We start from the raw sequence: 24307 nt of genomic DNA, 5'->3' as shown, positions 1-24307 counted from the left end.
GATTTGTACTAAACGTGCTTACCTTGCCACCCTAGCTGGCAGTTACATTGATAGCCCAAGTAGTCTGGCGTGTGGGTGCAAATGGCATGGTTGGCACAAGGGTTAGGGGAGCAAGGGGTAAGGACCTCAGCACAAGTGGGTCCACTGTAGGGAAGCTCACACACACAGGTGAAACTTGCCACACCGTCCACACAAGTACCCTTATTAAGACAGGGACTGGATGCACATTCATTGATGTTCACCTGGCAGAGGTTACCTGTTGGAGGAGCAGACAAGACATTTAAATATACTACATAACTATATTATGATGTAGTCAATACTTGGTCAAATACTTGTGATTGTGTCTGCACATTTTTAACGCACCACTAGGGGGAGGTAGATAATTGTAGTTGAGCAGAAGGAAAATGATAGAAGATGTGGTACGAATCTTTTAGACTAAAAGATGTCTATATCTCAGTCTGTAAGATATTCAGTTATGACTTAAACTACTGCAGTGTATTACTCCATGAGCACTGTGCTTTTTGAAGTTGACTGGTCAATTGGTTGTTGTGTGCTGGGCTACTATGCCAGCTCCTTACCTCTGAAGCCTTGGCGACACTTGCAGGTGAAGCCATTGAGCTGGTCGATGCAAGTGCCAGCATTCTGGCAGGGACTGGGCAAACAGTCGTTCCTGTCCAGGTCACAGTTCTTCCCCACCCATCCGGGCTCACAGTCACAGCGGTAACTGGGAATACAGATGTACAGTCAGTGAAAATTAATTGATGTATAAGTTGAAACAATGTGTTGTGCCAAGTTTATCATTGACTTAGAAAGAGTTACTTTAAACTGTGAAACAGGCTGTAACAGTTCATACCCGTTAATGTCATCCCTGCATGAGCCATGGATGCATGGGCTGCTGCCACACTCGTCCACCTGGGAGTAACAGTAAGGGGGCTTAAAGCCCGCAGGACACTGGCAGTGAAATCCATTCTCTTCATCCACACATGTCCCTCCATTGCGACAGGGGCTGGATGCACACTCATCTATCTCCACATTACACTTCGGACCTGGCAGGAGACATGTTAGATATAATTTAAAGTGTGTCTGTTGACATTTCCAATGAGAGTTGATTATTCACAGCAAATGTGTGGTTTCATTGTCAGAGGGACTTACCAGTGAAGCCAGGTTTGCAAACGCAGTCGTAGCGGTTGATTCCATCTTTGCAGATGCCATAGTCACATGGGTTGCTGGCACAGTCATCATAGTTGATCTCACAGTTGATACCTGTTTGAAGAAGAGTTGGAGTTTTTACATTTGGCTTTGAGAATATTATAAACATCAGAGAATATGATTCAGTATAGAAAATGTAAATCCTAATCATCTATCTTTAATAATTTTATTCCATTATTATCATTCCATATTGCCATACATTTACCGTAAATGTTGGCTAACTTTCACATTTTTAAATCATTACGATTTACTGTCATTGTGTTTATGGACACTTTTGTTTTACCTGAGGTTCCATGTTGGCAGTGGCACATGTACTTGTTGACCTGATCAACACACTTGGCCCCATTCTGGCAGGGGTTGCTGTGGCACTCATTGAGCTGGTTCTCACAGCGATAGCCTGTGTAGCCAGCATCACAGTTGCAGGTGTAGCTGGCAATGCCGTCTATACAGGTACCATGGTGGCATGGGTCAGGCTGACAGTTGTTAATGTTGCTCTCACAGAGTGTCCCTTCATAACCTAAAAAGAAAAAAAGCATAAATGGAGATTGATGTTAAGGATCTGGTCGGGCCTGTTTTTTTCTTTTTTTCGCTCTTTTTCCCACTTTTTCCTTATAAAAGCTTCTACAGTTTGGGTTCTGATTGCTGTGGTTTCCATGTCAACAGTGTCTGCGTGTTGGGCAAGTAAGTGTTGGTCTGTGTGGTATGTGTGTAGTGCAGTGCTGAGTTGGGCAAAGCAGTAAAGAAGGTCCCTACACAGGCCTCCCAGTCCTGCTTTTGTTCTCAGTGGCGGAGGGAACAATAGACTGCACCACGTCAAACAGGGCCACTTCACTCAACAGAAGGGGCCCACAAACACAGGGAATACCAAGCAGCTGGCGACTGAAACAATGAAGCAGGCTCCTCCGTAGGCATAGGTCCAAATAAACATGTTAAATATCAACGTATACACACAGCTTGCTCATACATGCGGCCTTTGTGACAAACTTTATCATATAGCTCACTGTATCTGGGTATGTTTTCAAACATGGACATGGCTGAATGTGAAGGAATGAAGGTTAAGATGTGGCATAAGGTGGTGTGTGGGGGTTTAATAGATGAACAGATGTCGGGGTGATGACCAAGGCTCCTTTCTTGGCAACTGCTGGTCCTCAGTGACCCCATGATCCTGAGCCAATGAGGGAAAGAGTGGGATTAGGGGCCTCAAGTCAGTCTGCTCGCCCAGCAGACATTCAGAGAAATAGCTGACCCCCCAAAACATTGAACACTTAACAAAGACCAAACACAGCCCAACAAGTGGTTAAGGCTCATCTGCTCTTCTGCCTGGGAAGACATCTTGAGCTGTGTCCCATTAAACAACTATCCACTGACAACTATTAGGTACAGAAGCCCTTACCTTCAGCACAGCGGCACTCGAACCCATTGGGCCGGTCGTAGCATTTTGCTCCATTCTGGCAGGGTGTGCTGGCGCACTCATCTATGTCGATCTGACACATGGTGCCAGTAAACCCTGGGACATACAAACACAGAGGTGAAGGGTCAGAAAGAAGGCCCAGTGGAAGGGTCCATGCTCAGGTCAGAGGGCAGTTTTGTCTCTTCTCTGAAGGGCAGAGGTCTGCGGGTATGTTAGTGACGTCTGGCTAAGGTTGGGTTTGAGAGCGTCTCGACTGGTTAAGGACATGTCATCTGTGCACTTGGACCAGTGCTGAGATGACCACTACTAAATACACTGGAAAGCGACCTTGATAATGTTTTTGAGGGGAGATTAACAATCGAATGCATGCAAAATGGATCTGAAAATAAATGAATATTGCTACAACTGGTTTGGAATATCTGGCAATGTAACTTATGCAGGTTCGACTAACTTCACTTAAAGCTACATTTTGTGGCTGCACAGCCTTCTCTAAGCTGAAATGTCAGCACAGATACATGAAATTAGATGGAATGTTTGAATTAAAAAAAACATAATAAAAATAATAATAATAATAATAATAATAATAATAATCATCATCATCATCATCATCATGATAATAATAATAATTCTACTAGCTTGCAAAGCTTGAGAAACTGAACAGGCCTGAAATCAGTGGGCACAGTGCCCAGACAGGGGTGAATTGGTGCATTGGTAGCACACTGCTCAGTTGATTAACAGTGTCAAGATGGTCTGTGTGGTGGTGCTTGGGCTGCAAAGGGGGGGTTGAGGAGACGGTGGGATTGTTTTCTCTTTTAGGGAACCCCCCTCCCCTTCCTGCATCAGCTCCACCGGCTCAATAGCTAGATGGGGGGTGGAGGGGGGACGTCTGTCCCAGATGTAAATTGCGGACCTGGAAAAGAATCTCATTAGCAGGACTGCTGTTCCCCACCACCAGGGCAGGATGAGGGAGACTGCTGTCCCTTCCACATTCCACAGAGGAGGGGGGTGGGGGTCACAATAGTGTCTTTGTTCAGGCAAGAGGAGAGGATAGGCAGCTTTTTGGGACTGCCTTTTTATATGAGTGGTGGCTCTAAACAGCAGCAGGCAGAAGTATCAAGTCTGACCCTCCCTCCTCTGGTCGTGGGGGCATTTAAACTCCGGCTTTCTGTTCTTAGTGTTGCTGTCACTGAGTAGGAGTTGTTAACAGGAAAAGAAATCAACAAAGGGAGTACAAGTAAAGATCAGTCAATAAAGTCTTACCTGGCTGGCAGGTGCATGTGAAGCCATTGACAATGTCCCGACAGATGCCATCATTCACACATGGGTTACTCTCACAGTCATCTACGTCAATCTCACAGTAAGTCCCCATGTAGCCTGGAAGAAAGAAATTCATGCTGAATTCAGATCTTTTAGATTGACAGTGTTCAGTTTGTATGAACAAATAAGTCTCTTCAAGCCAGCATGGTGTCTATGTGATTGTGTGTACTCTTTGCAATGAGGAAAGGGTCTGTGGGAAACTTTTCTCTCATGGGAGGCCTCAGAATTTTGACACTGGCCTCTGCAGAACCACAGGGTGGAATAAAAGCTCCCTGGAGCATCCCCAGTGTTCCTACTCTACTGACCTGAAATTACCACACCCTACTGTCCAAGGAGCATTACCCCTCCCTGGGTTAGTGCCACATTCACCAGACGCATGTTATACATTTTGCGTTTGCAAACTATGAAGGGCTCCTTCATTGAGGTGAAACAGAGTGTGGATCAGAGTGCTGCCCCTGGGGAGAGGCTAGCGTGGAATCAGAAATAATCAGCAGCTCCACATGAGCTTTGCCAGGCTGGCTGATGATGAGGAGGGTGAGGAGGAAGGGCCTGTCTCTGGAAATGAAGGGGGAGGGGGGGAGAGGCTCTGGGAAAAGGCCTCTTTCCCTCTGTGTGTGTATGAGGGGTGCAAAGTGGAGCACAGAGGGGCCCTATTGTTCCGCTCCATTCCCACCACTCTACCTCTCATTAGTATTCACTGCACACTCCTCCCCCTAACTGCTGGCCCTCTCTCACATCCAGTCCTATAGACCCGACTCCCAGCTCTAATTTGTATAGTTCCCAAAACCCCAGGATGCATGTAGGACTGTGCGTGAGAGTTTCACTGTGTTTTTGTCACTGAATGTCCAAACCATCACTTAGTCCAAACTAATACCCTGTCTGGCTTGTACAGTGTACTCAGAGTTGAGCAGCGCCTCCATACCCCCAACGTCAATGGGGATGTATTACATAATAGTCTGCACTGGCACTCAGTATGGCAGCTCTGTGGATAAACCTACTTTAGAAGGTCAAGTTTAAACAATCAGTTGTTCCACGCAGCTATTGGTTTTAGCCTGTCCTATGTGAAAGACATCAGGATGAAATAAGGAGTTCCACATTGTCTAATTGCTGAAATACAACTTATCAATACCTGGCATGCAGATGCAGGTGAACTCTCCAATCCGGTCAAGGCAAGTGGCATCATTCTGGCAGGGCATGGACAGGCATTCGTTGATGTCAATCTCACACCGTGGGCCAGCGTATCCCCGACCGCACTGGCACTGGAAGGAACCCTCTGTGTTCACACATTTCCCAAAATGCTCACATGGGTTGGCACCTGTGGGAAGAAAGCAGGGGTTCAGTACATGAAACACACCTGAACATAAAACAACACTAACAATGGTAAAAACACAAACTGCAGGCTTACCAATTGAACACTCATCCATGTCCTGGTTGCAGGCACCGCCTACAAAGCCAGCAGGACAGGTGCAAATGGCGCGGCCATTAAGAGGATTGGTGTCACACACCGCACCCTCATTGCAGGGGTTACTGACACATGCATCATCAAGGTGGCACAGCAAACCTGTGTAGAAAGCACAGAAATAAAAACACATGTCATTTACAACTTGGCAGCTAGGACTAAGAGGGATGCAGAGGCCATTTGATAAACCCACTTACCTGTCTTTCCAACTGGGCATTCACAGAAGAAGGATGCTACACGGTCATGGCAGGTGGCACCATTGAAACAGACAGCAATGGCACAGTCATCAATGTTCTCACTGCAGTCATCTCCAGTCCAACCATTGACGCAAACACAGGTGTGCCCGCCGATGGTGTTGAAGCAAGTACCCCCGTTATGGCAGGCATTTGGTTGCATGAGACACTCATTAACATCCTCAGCACAGTATTGTCCTATTGTGGAAATGTGAAATATTAGCTCACACATTCTCATCATGATATACTGCATATATATGTTATATGTTTTAAACATGATGTAAATAGAGCTGTACCTGTCCACTCTGGTGGGCACTGGCAATTGTAGGTGTTGACTCCGTCCACACATATTCCTCCATTCATGCATTTGTGACCTGGACAGTCGTCCACATTATTTTCACAGTTGTGACCCTCAAACCCTGAGACAGGACAGATGGAGAGAAAAGAGTTATGATACACAGACACAGTAACACACACAGAGTAAGAGTTTAGTAAACATTCAGTGGTCCCTGTTCCAGACACTAAGCATCTCTACTCATAACCTTGAGTCATATTTCCCACACTTTAGAAGGTGTAGGGCAATGTGGGCAGTAAAAAGGTTCAGAGGGTGTCTGATTGTTTACATCTTCTCATGACAGTTCCCATACTATGCCAGCAACAGCCATGATTCCTGCCTGCTTCAGAGGTCCGCACTCCCTGCAGTGTTTGCTTGTTTTATAATCTCTCACAGTTTCAATGACTTCCTCTCTGGCAAGAGACATTTCCTGTCAGCTCCCCAGTGGGAAACCAGAAGGTCCATAAAGTAAATTCCTTCTGTGGTGAGCAGAGCAGAGTGGAGTAGAGTGCCGACGGGCTGCCTCTTCAACTCTCCCACCATCTCATCTCCCATCAGTAGCTATTAATAGCACACAGGAAGCTGACCTGGGACAGAGGCGTAAATCCCAGTAACAGCACTAACATACACGTCATCAGGCTGGGAAACTCTGTATGCCTGAACCACAGTGCTGAGGGCCTGGGAAAACAGCAGGGTCTACGCACTGACTCTAATTTTGTTTGTATGTGTGCATGTGTGTTCTATTAGGTCGCTAGAGAGCTATTTTACCTGGTAGGCAAGCACACTCATAGGTATGGTCACTGGTCTGTCGGCAGGTGCCCCCATTAACGCACTGAGATGGGGCACAGGGAAGGGTGGACACCTCACATGTGCGCCCACTGTATCCAGGTTGGCACCGACAACTGAAGGACCCATGGGTGTTAATGCAGAGGCCACCATTGAGGCACACGCCAGGCTTGCGGCACTCATCAATGTCATTGCGGCAATTCTTTCCCTGGAAGCCAGGTGGGCAGGAACAGTTGTAGTGGTTATTCCAATTGGCACAACGGGCCCCATTGGCACAGGGACTGGTGGCACAGGCATCAATGAGGGAGCAGTCTTGGCCTGGAGATTAAATAGTGAATTCAATTCAGTTAAAACATAAACTTTCGATCCCCCTTCTCATATCTTATCATTTCTGATGAAGACAAATTGTGATATATGTACCTCTGAACCCTCTCTGGCACACACAGGTGTATTGTGGGATGCCATTGACCACCTGGCTCTTACAAGCTGCTCCGTTCAGACACGGCGATCGATGACAAGGATCCAGGTGCGTACAGAGAGGACCAATGAATCCAGGACGACATCTAGAAAAACAAATTCACACACACAAACACAAACATTAGGATGTATTTGGCCTGAAGGTCAAAACGTTAACTAATACAGAGCTGTGATACTCTAACTCTGGTGTAGCCCACTTCCCATCATGTACTGGGTTTAGTAATCAGGGCCCAATGACATCTTGGCGAAGCCTTCTGCCTGACTCATACCTTGGCATGAGTAATGCGCCAGGGCCCTGGACTGAATTTATATTAACTTAGTTTACTCCACAAGCACTAATCATGCAATACATTGTTCATGGAATGAGACACACATACAATCACAAACAATCTTTGAAATATTAAGATGGAGGGAGGTCATGTCTCTGTGTCTAATAGGTTTAACAAGGCACACGATCTGTTATTTCCAGCTGGAAAGCCTCAGTTTCTCCATGTCAGCTAACATTCCTCCACTGTTACAGTTTTTCCGCACCTCAGCTCTTGTTTCTTTTCTCATATATGAAAAAGAACACACCCAGAAACAGCAGTCTGGAAACTTAACAATTGCCAAAAAAACTGACATGAGAAAAATGAGGACTACACACCGCACACATGAAGTGAATAGGAGAAGCAGCTGTGGTATTTGAGAGAAACAATACATCCACCTCTTTGTGAGACACTAATGGCTTATCTACACATGACATGTTTAGGCTTTTTTTTGGTCATTTTTCTCCTGCCCACACAGGCTATGTGACTTGATGTGAGGCCTATTTTAATATTTCAAGTCTAGTTTCTGTCTTGTAACTGCACTGATTGTGTATGAGGCCATAAGTGCTGCCAAAACACGAGTGACCTACACTCAGTACTGTGCCTGAATGCATCCTGTGTAGACACAGGTGGAGGATCAAGCTGCTACTGCTGCTGCTGCTTCTACTGCTGCTGCTGCTGCTGCTACTCTGCTTCACGGGCTGTGTCGACATTATGTATGCCTGACCTCTACCTGCTCCACTAAGAAGCAGAGATAAACACATAAACAGGGTCTCCTACTGCTCTCTGCAGAGGTCCTATGGGAGTGTAGACAAGGTTTGGACTTACTAAGGGGTCCAGTATGATCTGGTAACTCTACACCCACAGTGGAGCCTCTGGCTGGGTACAAACCCCCTCTTCAAACAGGCTGTTTGATTGTTTGATGCTGTTGACAGGGCAGTGACGGCTGGGTTTTGGCCCGCCCTTGGGCTCTGTCTTCTCTTTCATTGGAGAAGAACCCCTGGGCAGGATCAACAATGGGTTTTCATCTGTTCCCTTTTACAGGAGCATGACCACTATACCAGTGTTTGTTCATCTTTTACTTTTCTGGTGTGCTTTTTTGACTCCTGTCTAATAAAGCATGACTAACAAAGACTGAAAAATGTTGAGACTCTTGACTCTCAGAGATGGTAGCCGCTCCAGGCGAAGCTAAAGAGGATGAACTGATGCGGATGTAGATTTTCACTGAAATTGCCTGCTTTGTCTCTGGCTGTTCTGCTGTGGTAAAGAAAAACGGACACTTTACAGTTTTGTTTTTTTTACCTAGTTTCACAAAGAAAATGGTGAAATGAAGGATCCACAGGGATGAGCTACCTGCACAGGCGAATACACATGAATGTGCATTCACAGACACTTAATTAAAAAAATGTATCAACTATCTAGATCTTACAACTATAAACGGCACTGGGAATGAGGATTTTTTTTACAAGACTACAATACAAGGTTAGCACTAAGGCACTGAGACTTGGTCTGGAAGTTAAAATGAAGCTGCACTGGCTGTGATGTCGAAGGGGAGTTTGTACTCCTAAAGCCCCCCTGAACGCCAGCTTGGCTTTCCCCAAAACCACCCCCTCCTCTCACGCGCTGAGAGGTCAGATGTCAGAGGTCCCCCGTCTAATTGTGATGATAATGTCACTCAGGCTGCAGGGAGCGGGGTGGGGCCTCTCTGCAGGAGAGAATGTCTTTAGAGGGTGGAATTGGTGGAGAGAGCGACGAAGAGGAGGAGAGAGTGGTCTGGTCCAGCAAGAATGTCATGTCATATTTCCTGTAATCCCTCGTCCCTTGCTCTGAAAACAGTGCACTCGCTCCGAATGCACAATCCCTGTTGCCCTAGCAACCTCACAGACGAACAAGCAAGCCTGACACCCAACCAATCACCCCCTACCCACCCCCACCCTTGGTCCCCATGGCTATTTGTCATGGCTTGGCTGGGTTTATTTAGAGGCAAATTAAGTATGTCTGGAATCTAGTGTGTCACTAAAAAATGAAACACGAATGTGGCACAAAGACGGCATACAATACAGTGCAGACTGACAGTAAAATTCCACAAGAGCCACTCTGCAATGTGGGTATTTGACTGCTAATAAAAGCCAAAGAGCTACAGTCTATACAGGATGTTGTTCCTCGAAGACCATTGTTACTCTCTGCAGAGAGAGAATAACTTACAACCCACTCGAAGAAATACTGTGTGTCAAAAAGCAAGTAAATTTTCCTATCAAGATCCAAAAATACTCAATGTGTCTTAAAGTATGAGGATTAAGTGCATTGGTGTTTAATTGTGTGTGTTAGAATACATGGATGCATGTTTGTGTGCGGATGAGTGTGTGAGAATGTGATAGCATTTATGCCTGATAAATTATTTGTCACCGCGTACAAATGTATGCTGAACTGAGCAGCCAAAACACACATTCTTTTGTCTAGACCTGACTCATTGCCAACATGCTACTCCCATAACACACAAATCAGAGTGCTATCAGTGCAGAGCGACTGTGAGAGACGTGCAACTTTGTCCTGGTGCACTCAAGAGTCTCCTTATCAGGCTCTTTACAACCTCGTGGATTCTACTGCCTTTGGGAAAAGAGGGACGGACAGGAACTGTGCATTCGCCTGGGCCCAGCCTTATTTGTGGAGGATGTGGATGGCAGGTGCAGGCTGCTGTTGTGCAATGGGCCCCTGAGTCATATTTAGTGAGTGCCGACTTCTGACCTCTGAGGAAGAGAGTGCAGCAGATGAGGAGGAGGTCCTTGAGTGCAAGGGAGGGATGGCCAGAATGGGTAATCTCTCCGTGTCAGCACACATGAGGACTCCTGCCAGCTGCAGCCTCGGCCCTGTGCATCTGTCCACATCTGTCAGTACACCTCTGGGTGTCTGGCATCTACCTCTCCTGCCAGACTTTAAGCCAAAACAACTGGAGTGTTATGCTCATGGGACAAATCCAGTAACCAACACACACACACAGGCACAAACTCACACACATTGGCCATTTAACACCACCCAAGAAACATGGTCATCTGCCAAAAAAACCCCAAAACACATGCATTAATATTTCCTCTTCACAGAGTTTCATGATAATAACACGAAGGCATCACTGCAACGAAGCAAACACATGCAACAATCACTACACGCCCAAACACAAAGAAAGAAACTTACAACCAGCCTCAGCTTCTGAGGAAGAGAAGTATTGTGAACCCATAAAAGAAAGGATTTGCAGAAAAGATTAAAAAGAAGGTGATTGCAATCATCAAACATTTAATAAAGAATAGTATAAAAAGTACAAATGACCTCATAAAACATTTTTGTGATTTGAAATATGACATTCCAGCAATGTGCCTTGATTTCTTCGTTGTTCAGCATCAAGAATAAGGACATTCTGACTAAAACAGTTTGATTTATGTGACTGAGTTCTGTCATCTATACTCGTGTAACACAATGCCGGTTTTCCTGCTTTCTGGGTCACTGCAGGGTAACCTGAGCTCATCCTCTCCTATACAATAGCAGCTACTCTGCCAGAGGTCAAAGGGTGGCTCACCTGTGAACAAAGAGGCTGTAATCTCTGACACGGTTCATACACACAGTCATGCACCACAAAGCAAAAAGTAAAAAGGAGTCTTCCTATCTCAGAGGACATTTCCTAAACCAAATGGAGAGAAAGAGCAACAGCGACAGAACTACAAACTTTTGAATTGGGGCAAGATTTCAACTTCTACATTGCATAACAGGAGCTAATCAACATATACTAAATCCTTTTTCCCATGAGGTTGCTAAAAAGAAATATTAAACTCTTACAACACTGTCTCTTTCTCTCAACAGAGACTCATTCCCTCAACCCCTCCTTCCACAAGCAAGCAGGAACCAGCTCTACTCCTTTATGCGAGTCCATACTGACACCACACTGCCAACAGGAGCCCATCCACTTCCCCCCTCCTTCAAACAGCCTCTTCTGCTCTGCTCTCCTCAGCTTGGCTCTCCCTTTCTCAGCAAAGAGCCAGATTGGGGGTTGGGGAGTGTTTTGTGGCCCAAATAAAAGAGCTAAAGTAGTCAGAACTCCTTTGTATGAAAGTGTTGGGGGGGAGCAGTGACCCAAACAGCTAGTCTTTCAGGCCTGGGCTTACACGGACCAACAGGCCTGGGCTGTAGCCTGGCAACAGTAACCCATGGTGAGAGAGAGCCAGAGTGAGAAAAAGGGGGTGTTGGGAGACAGGGTTTCGTAAGGACAGTTGGAGCACTTCAGAGGAGTGATCCCCTACATATGCAGGTAGCACTAAGCAACATGCAGAACCAATTCAGTCTGGTAATTAAGTATGATCATGTCTAAAAGGATTGGTGTTTCACAGTTTAAAGCGCAAAGTTTGTTTCAACAATTGTGCTTAGCCACACAAAGGATGTATTGAAATCTCCAGAGGGAGGTTTCCAGAGCACCCCTCGAGCATGAATATTAAACATGTGAATATGAGGACATTTAACTTTCTCTTGAGGAAAAGCAGTAATGCATCTCAAGGAAAAGCTAGACCAGCTGTCAGAGCATCCCTCTGACCTAAACACTTGCAATTACATGCATAGAAAGAATATAAATCCAGAAACCAAACCAAACGTCTGCACCCAAGAGAACCGAAATGTGCTCTTGTTACCGAGTAATGCTGCTATTAAAAAGGCTAGACACGTGCTAGTAGTTTTTACAGTTTTAGTTCATACACTATCTGAACAAATCTGACTCAAGTGTCAACAGACCTTTGGAAGAATACTCCCTGACATTTTTCAAATAGCAACGCGTTTGCCCATAACCACATTGCATGAATCCCAGGGTCGAGGTCTTTCAAAGCATTCACTGAACTCAACCACAAAAACCCCACCCAACCACCTAAACTGAACCAGATTTTGTTAAACTTTGAAACAGAATTTTAAAAGACCCCATCCCCAAGCGAAACACCAAAGATCCACTGCAATGCCGTCTCAGTGTTTTGTCTCAAGTTAGCCTTAACAGTACAAACATAATGGACCAAAAGATATTCAGACCTTCTAATGGCCTGTGTTGCAATTCCTTTCACAGCAAACATTTGCTGCACAGCTAATGTTGCTTAAAAAAAACTGCACATCTGATAAAAAAGAAATCAATTTTAATAATGTTGACAGGAACTGATTGATTGAAACCGGCACTCTCACAAGCTTTAAGTCCTGAAAGAATAACATTTGTTTATAGTGCGCTGGCAAAGCTAAGATAAGCAAAGGAGAACACTGAGAAAACAGCCTGAAAGTGAATTTCATCTTAACTGCTGTCACCCGAAGAACTGCAAGAGATATTAAAGAAGGATGTGGGCCAGTCATACCTAATGAAACATTCTATAAAACTTTAAGATACTACAATAATGCAGCAACTGTGTTTTAAACCACTGATAAATCTTAAATTCTGGACTGGTAAACATTGACAAAATGTTGCCTAGTTGTCTGTGGAAAGAGTGCTTAGTGGAAAAGCGAATGCCTTTTCCTGAATCATTTAATGATGGACCCATCCCTTCCTCTTCTAAGGGGAGGGAGAGACTAGGGGAAATTTTGCTGGCGGACCTCAGTTATTTCAATCAAGCCCGGCTGAATGTCTCCTCTGAAGAACAGCCAGGGGATGGGATTTCAAATGCAGGCTTATCCCTACATGAGCATGTGGTTCAGACAAACATTGAAACCAAAAAGAATAATAAAACACAAGCACACAGGGCTGGTTTTCTTGATTTGTGTGACGTGCGAGTGAGCGCACAGTTTTCATTTCCACATGCTCAGTTATAAATTCCAGGGATGAAACAGTTCAGCACAATGTAGCCATGTGCTAATAAGATGAAATAAAATTAGGCGGAAGATGAGAAAGTTGAGGAACATGGAGGCCTCAGTACGCTGAGTAAGCTGCTTAAGCCTCTTCGATAAGACAGGATGTGCGTAGCAGAAAGGTCAGAAGGCAGCACTTCCTGTGACTGGGCCTGGGAAACCACAGCTCTTAGTCTCCAGTCATGACCCATAGACATGAAGGGACAACAAACCCAAACCCTACTCCCCACGATGGTGTAACCTCTACATCAGAGAGCACTCATCTCGTCATGGTTATGGCCAATGCCCTTCATATAAGTCATCTGAAACTACTGAGTCTGCAATGCATCAGAGAATTCCACAGCGGCTCCATCTGCCTGCCAGGACAGCATGAGTGATATGGGCTATATGTTGCCTCACAAAATTGCAAAGTAACTAATTGCAAATCAAACAAGTCATTCCAAACATCCCATTCTCAATGTGACTAGGCTGACAGTATTGTTAAAGACATTCCTGAAGGGGCTACCAGGGTGAATGGATGGGAGGTACGGACAATAACCTGAAAGCACCAGAGGGACAGGAGGAATCTTACTAAGCATTCCTCTCTAATCCACCATAAAGATGCCAAAGAAAACACTAGCCCTGAGGTGCTCTGAACTAAGCTAACAATATAATCTGTCTCTTTGCTACGGCCTGTCAGTAAATATGTGCCTTGGCATATTTTCACTTCTTTGTGAATTGTGTAAAAAAATCAAAAAAATAATACACTTTCATCTGCTATTGAGTAAATTAAACTTCTAGAAGCTGCATTTTACATTTGGAAAGGTTGTACCAAGCGTGCAAAATACAATTTTGATGGACTTGCCAAATGGCTAGTGTAAGTTAAAATTTTACCAGCCACTCATTGTTTCTGTTTTATGGCTGATGAATAACGCACATATACCAGCCCAATACAATTTCACTGACATTTGGCTGGTGTCTGGTAGCTGTTAATTCCCACAAGATTTGTTTCCTTACTGAATAATAATCATACAGTTCTTTATTTCCTTACAAAAGTTGGCAGTTACAAACTTTTTACCACAGAAACAGTCTGTTCCTTATCAAAGTCAAAGATGTCCTCTTCCATCACATTCTAAGAGGTTGGGAGTTACTACAGGGTCATAACTGAACACTCACAATTCATATTCTAACTTTGCTTCAGAGGCTAAGGGCAAAGCATTTGTAACACAGAGAGAGGACCACTGAATCCATCTGTGGGCCTCACACAGTGGAGAAGCCTCACATTTATTTCAATTCAGTTTCAAAGATCTGAGAGGAAAGAGTTGGTTGTAATCTGCGATCTGCCACTGTGATGAGAGACAGAGGCAGAGGATGAGCTGGGACAACACGCAGAGAAAGCTGCCGCACTGTGAGAGAGGCAACATGTGCGAGAGCTACCGGCTTCATTCCTCCACGAGCTTGTCTCTCGCAGTATGGGGGCGGCTGACTGCTCAATGGCAGCACCTGGCCCTATGCTTCCCCTTTGTCAAGATCTGACTTCACTGGATTACCATCACAACATCCACCAGCTGTCCTCTACGCAGCCCCCCGTGCCCCCCACTCCTTCCCTCCTTCCCAGCCTCCCTTTACCCATTCCCTACCCCCAGTCCAATCCCTCCAGCTGGATCCTCTCTGAATGACACCCTCTCAATCTGCCTAATTATCTCTCCTCCGGCCACGCCACCGTGGCCCTCTCGAGGCAGCACATTCTGCTCATGGGGTGGAGCTGAGGGGCCAGAGGCTCTTCAACTGGACTTCTGACTGCTCACCTCGAAGGCCGCACTCTCTGTGATACTCTCAGCCCTTCACTGTCAAGTTCAAAACTTTGGGTTACAGTGAGATTATAGAACGATTTCCTCAAAATGTAAGTGTGTATCAAGAAGAAAAGTGTATTAGAAAATACAGATAAAACATCACAGAGCTGAGCAGCTCTTGAGGAGACATGAAGAACTACAAAATCATCATCTTATTTGCAGCCCTCAAACAAAGCCAACTGGTTAAACAGGAAGGAAACGCCGTACATGTTAATGAGAGTCTTCATCAAGCTCACTTCAAACATTGTACCTGCCTTAATTAATCATCTCACACACAAACTATTGGAATGACCTTTGAGCTTTTCACAGGTTGACTCATATCAGGCTGCTGTTTATTGGTATTTACTGGATTTCCCTTTCCACACAAGACCTTGTCTTAAAACTGTAGTTTAATATAGCTCCCCGCTAATCGCAGACTTCAGACAGACCCTTCAATGTAATAATCTAGAGTTTTACGTTGACTAATATTTTCGATCACTTATGGAACAGTGATGCAACCACCATGCAACAATCATGCTCAACCATCTGACTAACAGTTGCAGCCAAAACGTTGGGAGAGTGTTGTGAAACCAGGTTGGAATGCTCAGCCCTTTCAGACTAAAAGCATTATGTGATCTTTTCTGAGTCACTGAAACAGGTGAAATGGGATTCAGAGAGTTTGCTCATTTGAACAGTTGACAAGTGATTACTACTGTAATCCCCTATCATCAACTCTGGCCCACAACCTCAACTAGTAAGTCACCTGAGGAGGAAGTCAGCACACTGAGACACACATTCATGCTAAGAAGATACAGAACTATGAGAGAACTTTGAGATGTCTTACATGTTAGGGCTATAGTGTGGTATCATAGCAGTGTCTGCCAACAGGACAGAGGATACATTGGTATCTGGGACAGTGACAATGGTAGCTGCCATACACACAGTTTTACTGTCACTTAAGAAGATACTTGCTGTAAGAAAAACTTAAACAACATAGTGGTTGGTCAACTAGGAACAGATGGACATTCTCTCCACAGAACAATGTGCCAGATTATGTGGAAAAGAAGTGTTTTCCAGCAATGTTGTTTTCTACTGGTTCTACAAATTCCTCTCAAATGCCAGAACGTGTATCTGTATCTGCATTCTGTTTCTGTCTCTCGACTCTGTAGTGGCCTCGCTCTGCTGTGGCCTTTCTTCTCTCCCTCTCTATGACCTGCTCTGATGGTGCCAGGTTTCAGGCAGGTATCTGGTAGAAGAAAGGATCTTTTCTGCTGTTTTGGATCTCCTGTTTCTGCAGGCTCCCAGGGGAAGGGGTGGGGTGGCTCCACCACTCACCTCTGTCTACGACTGGTCTGACCACTCTCATGTGGCCACGCTCCGCTCCACTGATCTGCCCTGCTATGGGACTCTTTCTTCACTGTGTGGTATGACATTCGATGTCCCCTTCCATTAGAAATCCTTTCCATGGACAGTTTAAGTACTTATTTTTCTTGGCTCGGACCCAGCTTAGTGATCACACATGCCCAGGTCCTACACTCTTAACCTATGTACGCATACATGTACACAGCACAAAGGATTGAGGTAGCACAATGGATGAATGGAAAGGAAAACACATCCCCTGTGATGAGATGACCTTAAATATGGAGATTAGACCAAGCATTGAGGTGATTTTCTCTAGTAGGAGGAAAGTGCTATTTCTGTGTGGTGCTCAAAATATATGATTTGCTCAGAGAACGATGTTAGATATGCTGAAATAGAGCTGGCTGCATAAAATTATACATTCACTCACTAAGTTAGTCTCCCCCACCTTGGCTCCAGCTAATGATTAAAAAATGTGGGTGGTGGTTACTCGATCCACATGCAGTCAAGTTACACATTGGCTGGTGTGTAATGGCTGCTACTGGCAGAATAACAGCCTCAAAGAACTACGCAATTGCTTTTGTGTTTGAAAAATAGAAACATTTGACTTACTTTTTGCCTGTGAAAAGCGCATTTATGGTATTGGCTCAACTTTGAACCCTGCGGTGTTGTAAACTGCAAATAACTCCAATAAAATAATAAATGTACTGTTTTGGAGGGAAGCAGCTGGCAGCCAAGGAGGTTTTGTTCCACCAATGACTGTATCTCCTCCATCTGAAACACTCAGGCATGTTTCCTAAGCTAAAGGGTTTTTAAAAGGGACAAGTGACCCCAGGGCAAGGCACTGTAGGCTATTTAGCTTGACTATTGTAATGTGGTCCCACACAACCCCCCTCACCAATTTGAAAAACAAAAGCCTTATCACTGCCAAAAGATGTGAGAGCTCAAAAATGCCCAAAGCAGGCAGGAAACAAAGACAATCAATCAAAAAAGTTGTTATAAAGCCTACAAATGAACCCCTATTCCTTAAAAAGGGTAAACTGTATATCAAAGCAAAATAACACACATTGAAGATGTAAATGAATAAAGAAACATAGAGGGAAATTGCTACTCTAACTCATGTGCGGCACAATGCAGTGATTTGTGTCTGACAAGGCTCGAAAACAGGTGCAACAGATGAGTGTTGCAGCCAAACATGTTGAGGCTCGTTGCTGCTCATCTGTGTAGGCCTAATCAATTTGTCTAATCTTTCACCACCTTCATGTGAATTCTGTAAATTAACAGCCAACACAATATAAAAAGGGCACATTTGCTTCAGCCTGGGATAGATCTTTCCCGTGAACCTCCGATGAACCAACTGAGGAATAATAGCTTGTGTAAATCAATTTACACACAAGGCCTACACTTGTGGTTTGAATGCCTTTCAGAAGATGAGTTTCTGAAGGAATCAGGCAGGGACAAAACTCAGATTGGAGCCTTTGCTGAAAGAAACACTGGCCCACGGGTCTTATCCTGTTACATCTTTACACATGTTCCACTTACATGCATCGAGTAGGTGATTCTAAGCATGTCCCTCCATTTTCACAAGGTCTGTATTTATCCACGCATCGGAACCCTGTGGAAAATTGAGAAATTTGTTAGAGAACCACACAACTGACTTGGTGCCATTCACTTAAACCTCTGAACATGTAATCATTATAAATAATGTCCCATTCAAAGAGCATGTGAATAGAAGCTCTTTATTAACCCTGTAAAACATGACTGAGATACCCAAACCGATGTTTCCCCTCGCTGAGACACATTTCAAGCTTCCCAGATTTCAGGCCTTTGCCACTTGTGGCATCTTGCAGACACACCTACATGTCTGCTGTTTACTTTGTCAAAAGCAGGGAAAACGTTTTCTTGATAGAGAAAGCTGACAGGAGGGGATGGTTTCTGCTTGGAAACAAGTTTGTCTGAGGCATTAATTTATCATATCTGTCACTACTCAGCCGCTTCCAGTGACAAGATCTTCAGTTTGTTAAAGGGTCTTTGTTCAGGGAGGGAGGGGGGTAACTGCACTCCCTGCTTCAGTTAAACACTTTTTATTTTAACTCTGTTTTTAAGTTTAACATTATTGCACAAGCCTAAGCTTCTTGGCCAAACTTTTAAAGGACAGCTGATGGCACAGGAGCTGCTTTTCTTCTTTTGTTAGGTCGGTGGAGCAGCAGCGCTCTCCAACACTAGAAAACCAACAACTGCATATAGATCAGACACTATCTTTATAAATACCTAATCTATCTATACAGCACTGAGAGCTTTATTCACTCAAACACTTGAGTGTGTGTTTCACTTTGACACGTGATGCGTGTAAACGTCTCCGGGATCTGTTACCACTATCTGCTGCGGTTCAATTATTCCATAGGACTTCGGAAAAACCTTGTAGATTATCATTTGTGAGTCAAACTATCGATAAACTGTTAAGTAAAATTGGAAAAAATTAAAAAGTTCAGAAAGTGCTCCCCAGTTCTCAGTAAGTAGCCCAGATAATGAGGGAAAGCCCCAAAATCAATTTGGAGCCGGACGGTGGATGTCCAGACAAGTCCAGGCCACCTATGACTGCCCGTAAACTACGAATATTAGACAAAACGATGAAGTTAATTGGATCAGACTTACCTTCACAAATATGCATAAACAATATGAGTGACAGAATAATCCATGGAATATTCCCTTCCATTTCGGTGGAAAAGTTTCCAGCGTTTCAAGACTGGCTTTTACTAGAAATACATCCTTGATAAAGCTCACATAAAAATTAAGGCTCCAAGATCGATGGGGATTTTTTTCATAAAGTCAGCCGGAAAGCGTTAGGTCCCAATCCCGTATTATCCTCCGCAGCTCGGCCACGGCTGCTGTGATTCTCCGTTAACCTCCTGAAACTTTTGAAAAACTTTTCCTTCCCGATCCGTCTGTCCCAGAGCCCGCTGCTACTCCGCCTCCTCCTCTCTCTCTCTCTCTCTCTCTCTCTCTCTCTCTCTCTCTCCCTCTCGCTCACCCCCACCCAAACACACACACACACACACACACACACGAGATAGTCCGTGTGCAGAGCTTCCCAACATCGGGCCCACCACTACCCTAACCACACACACACACACACACACACACACCACACCAAATCTACCAACAAACATCAGGACTTGAGATATGAATACAAAAAAACAACAACTTATTTATCGTAGCACAACTATTAGATTTCGAGGGGAAAGGGAACATCGTTGTCTGTCTTTTGTTCTGTCTACAGTCTGCACTGAATCAACAGTTTATTCATGTGTGCTTTTTATTTTGTTTTTATAGCATTGTAGATGTACGAATTGTACACTTTGGCACACAACATACATAAAAGATGAGATTAAGCTGTGATAGACTCAGCACATCACTAAGGCCAAAATGTTCAAGTATTGTCCCAAAAACCCAAGAACCACCGTTTTCTTTTTAAGTTATGTTTTTTTTATTAATGCAAATCCGGATCCACAGAAAAACTAATTTGATATGAATCTGGAGGTTATATTCTTAGTTAATGATGGATAAAGTCAGTTCTGATGCTTATTTTGTGTTCTAGCAATATGACAGTCAGATCAGACTGATCTGAGCTCTAAAAGTTTTTTAATATCAGTATTTAGACTGTTGCACTGTGACATGTTGCTAACATTAACACAAAGACAACAGCTTTAAATCAAATATCTACATCAGGTATGAATATTTGAGTGAAATGACACTTTATTTGTCAATAAAGAGGCTACTTCTGTTGTATGTCAGTCGACTGGGATGTGTCCGATCCTGTGCAAGCTAACTTGTTTGTTTGTATATTTACAGTTGATGACTTGCAGATAAGAGCGCGAATTGTGTTTACATGATTGCAGAAAGTGCAGGCATTCCTGTTATCCCCACGGCCCATGTACCGAGTATCTCAGCCTGCCCATGGCAGTGGACTCATTTTCTGCAGCCGGCGTATAGTGCCTCAGTTGTTCTGCTGCACAGAGCGGAGCCGGTCGCTTACAGAGACAATAGCCTTGATTTGAATCATAAAAGGAGTCCGGCATTATGACACAGTTTCTCTCTGCAGGGGAGGGCAGCACACTAATATTCAAGCACACTGCCCCTACACCACCGTCTCCCCCTCTACATCACACTATTCCTGGTCCTACTCTTGAATAAATTACAGGCATGGGTAGGGCCATGAATGTAGCAGGCTGGTTTGGAGTGAAGTTCGTTAGTACGTGTGACGTCATCTATAGGGGTCAGTGAAAAGAGCTTGTTAGGCCTCACAGACACCTGCTTCATTTGGCACCCACCGTGTGATGAAAGTTGGGCAGCGCAAAGTTTTCAATAGCTGGATTCAGCTTTTTGTGCACAATGACATGATTACTTAGTCCTATATTCTTCATTAGCACTTGGGTATTGCTGCAATTGATTGAAAATTGTCTTTAAAGGGTTAGTTCGGGTTTTTTGATGTGGGGTTGTATGAGTTAGTTATCCGTAGTCAGTGTATTGCCTACAAAAGATGGCAGTCCACAGCAGAAGCAGACAGGAGTGTCAGAAAAAGCTAAGCAATCAGGGTCATACACTGACCGTGGATAAGTTACAATCCCACCTTCATGAAACCCAAACTAACCCCTTTCAATGTTGGCTATATTAGTAATATATTTAATTTATCTGAATAATTTTACCTTGAGGTCAGCCAGCCCTTTCTGACGAGGAACTGAAGCCGTTTAATTGCAAAGCCACCAGACCCCTTTGACAAAAACAGTCATTTTAACATCACGGAACATGATGGTTGTTGTTCTACAGCTGCTTTGAACAGTTGTTTTGTTTGTGTTATTGTGTGAGTTTGGCAAATCTGAACTAACTTTAAAACACTATAGTCTATAACACAGACACTGGTGGCACTGAAGAGACTGTAGATGGATATAATGGCCTCAGTTTCTGGTCAGAAAGAGCTGCCTGGCAGCGAGGTAAAGCAATTCAAATATTCCAAATATAGCGTGCACCAAAACTGATGTCAGATTTTTTGGGTGGGCCTTTTTTAAAGTGGCTGAAATGTGTTTTGCTGCTGACCCCGTCAACAATGGAACATTGCTTATCTTCCTACACTAATACTCCCGCGGCTTCTCCAAACTGAGGGCATGCTGACTGACATCTACTGAACTAAGACTGGGAAATAGCTCAAACAACCCCCCCCAACTATCCTTAAAACCTTTTGTTTCTGACTCTGGCTCCAGCTTCAAGCAAAAACTGGACAGAGACAAGGAGATAGGTGTAATACAGTTCATGCATATATCAAGTGGGTGTAATAAACTGGGTTTTTGTGTTTTCATTCGGCCGTGAAATATGTTTTACACTCCCTGGGGATGTAGTAGGTGCACTCCCAGCTCAGTCTGGCAGGTGATGGCAGTATTTTGACTGGCTTCCAGTTGGAGAAGGTCCCGAGGAGAGATTTCTCAGTGTGCTCAGGGACAGAGAGTTGTATTTACAGCATGTTGTTATCTAGGCATGCAAAGTCTCCAAATGTGCATCATTCCTCTGGAAAACTCAAGGCCATGATCATTGCACAAAAAACATCTGCTGGCTTCTTCTTGTCAAACAATGTTTTCACAACAAAAGTCAAGGCTGTTATCAATCAACACATTATTAAAACAAAACCTAGCAGAGATTAATGTATTAAATATTGTAATAGGATCAGGGTATGTGAATCTTCCCATTTCTTTAAAGTGCACAAAATAATCATTATAGCTATCGCTACAAAAGCAGTTACAGTCCAAATAAACAGCGAATTCAGCAGATTGTCTCTAAACTAAATGTTGAGTTTGTTGCCCTTCTGTTTTTATTCTTTTGAGGATGACAGGTATTTCAGTAATGCTGCATTCTCCCAGTAATGGATTCTCAAACCCCCGTGTTTAATCAGACTTGCTGCAGCAAACTTTGAAAGAGTGCTGTTGAAAGGTCCAATTTTCTCCACTCAAAAGCTAAAATGCTTTGTTTGGGAGGATTACAATCTGTGCCGCTTGACTCCAGAAAATAAAGAGCCAATGAGAAAATTCCAGTTCGTCTTCTTTCTCTCTGATCTCATTAGTGGAAGTTGCTGCTCCAGCCCTTCCCTCTGGAAATATGACCTTTCCTTGATTGTTTTAGAAACGAAAGAGAACAGTGGAATTAATCTTGTGTCAAGAACACCAGTGGGACAGCCTCTGGTTACTGTGTGGGACATTTCTCCTGGTGTAGTCTGTACACTCATTTTAATGAATTCTCAATTGTGTTATCATTTTCGTCTCGTTATCGCTTCTCTCTCCCGACCTTTTTTCTGTCTCTCTGCACACACACACACACAGAAGAAATGCATCAGTGTTTTGTTTGTACTGGAGAGAAAGTGTGAAAGAGAGTGGAAGCCACGGCGCTAAAGTTCTCGCGCAGGACTCAGGGGGAATCTCCAATCACACAAACAAAGATGTGACAGGACAGGATTTATAACTCTGCTCTCTGTTGGAAAGAGAGGGGCGCTCCTCTTTGAACAGTTGTTAACATTGCTCTCATAGCTAATACATGTAAATCTGGACACATAGCAGGACTGCATTCAATCAGGACATGTTAGTGTACACAACTAATGTAGAGGCTGCCTTCCTAGCACCACCTCTTTGCTTGTGTATACCCAGCTGTACAAAGCACTTTGTAATTCCCCCCATTAAGCATTTGATACCTTGGGATAACGTGCACTATTGTGACGCACATTGCTAACAGATAGGCTTTTATTCAGAACAGCAAGTGAACGACACTGTACGTTTACAGTTTCAACAGTGAAAGCTGACCAGAGCCTTTTAAGTAGGTAAGAGACAAAATGGAAAACTCGTTTACTATCAGTGACCTTCTTAATGTGGCCTTCCTTTGCACTCACAAGGCAGGGGTCACTTAGACCAACATAACATCATACTTTTCAAAAAATTCTGTGGTGGTAAAAAATCTTGACATTTATTTTTCATTACAGCAGTACGGCGTTAGATGTAGTAACCAGTAAGAGCCTACGTACAGTATATGGTGTGGTCAGCCAGTGGCCTCCTTTCATGGTCGGTGGCCTTTCAGTGCTAGCACGCTCCGTGTGATAGGGGTGCTAACAGGCAGTGTTTGTGGACACAGTGGACGTGATGACTTTACCACCCAGGCCAGACTGATTTATGTGGGAAAATCCCTGAGAGCACCCACAGAGAGTGTGGAGAGGATTAGAAGCCCCTCTACAAAACCGGTCATGGCCAATCAGCAGCTGAGACCCCCTACAGACAGATGTCGGGGCCAATTGCAGTGCAGCGTTTGGGTTGATGCCATGGATTGTCTTCTTTATAGCTGCTTCATAATTGTATGATCTCTTTATCATTCAGGGTTTGTGGGTTAGCACTTCAGCTTCAAGTGTGGTGGGCTTCTGATGTTATAGGAGGTGGTAGGCACACTTCTGATCTCTGTGTGTGACCAAGGCCCGATGATAACACGCACACAACACACACACACACACGCAACTGTATCTCACAGTGATAAGATAACTTCTCTTTGTTTCTGGAAAGTTGTGATCCTCAATTAGAACAGCTCTGCTTTTCCCAGGAACCTTTTGTTGGTTCAGCTCCTCATTTCGCTCATGTAGGTTTGTAGCTTCAATGTCTGAACTGTTAAGGGGCTGGAGTGAGGTAGTATTTGGATGTATGCCTTTTGATGTCATTGTGAATATATACACTATTTA

General features: G+C 44.1%; 1 protein-coding gene across 1 annotated transcript in view; it reads right to left on the bottom strand.

Moving 5' to 3' along the window:
- Nucleotides 1-19509, bottom strand: part of notch3 (notch receptor 3) — a 28704-nt gene extending 9195 nt beyond the window's left edge. The window contains exons 1-15 of the mRNA XM_030407290.1: nt 19207-19509; nt 18094-18166; nt 7170-7312; nt 6732-7067; nt 5926-6048; nt 5594-5827; nt 5343-5498; nt 5067-5252; nt 3881-3994; nt 2603-2716; nt 1493-1726; nt 1153-1263; nt 854-1046; nt 579-724; nt 23-256 (exon numbers count right to left, since the gene is read on the bottom strand). Of these exons, the coding sequence (XP_030263150.1) occupies nt 23-256; nt 579-724; nt 854-1046; nt 1153-1263; nt 1493-1726; nt 2603-2716; nt 3881-3994; nt 5067-5252; nt 5343-5498; nt 5594-5827; nt 5926-6048; nt 6732-7067; nt 7170-7312; nt 18094-18166; nt 19207-19267 (2458 nt within the window). The 5' untranslated portion in view covers nt 19268-19509. The remainder of the gene's footprint in view (nt 1-22; nt 257-578; nt 725-853; nt 1047-1152; nt 1264-1492; nt 1727-2602; nt 2717-3880; nt 3995-5066; nt 5253-5342; nt 5499-5593; nt 5828-5925; nt 6049-6731; nt 7068-7169; nt 7313-18093; nt 18167-19206) is intronic.
- Between the last annotated feature and the right edge of the window lie 4798 nt (nt 19510-24307).

The sequence above is a fragment of the Sparus aurata genome, chromosome 23 (assembly GCF_900880675.1).
Source record: "Sparus aurata chromosome 23, fSpaAur1.1, whole genome shotgun sequence".
NCBI lineage: Eukaryota > Metazoa > Chordata > Actinopteri > Spariformes > Sparidae > Sparus > Sparus aurata.
The sequence above is the reverse complement of the archived record's forward strand: the minus strand, read 5'-3'. Positions and strand labels throughout refer to the sequence as shown.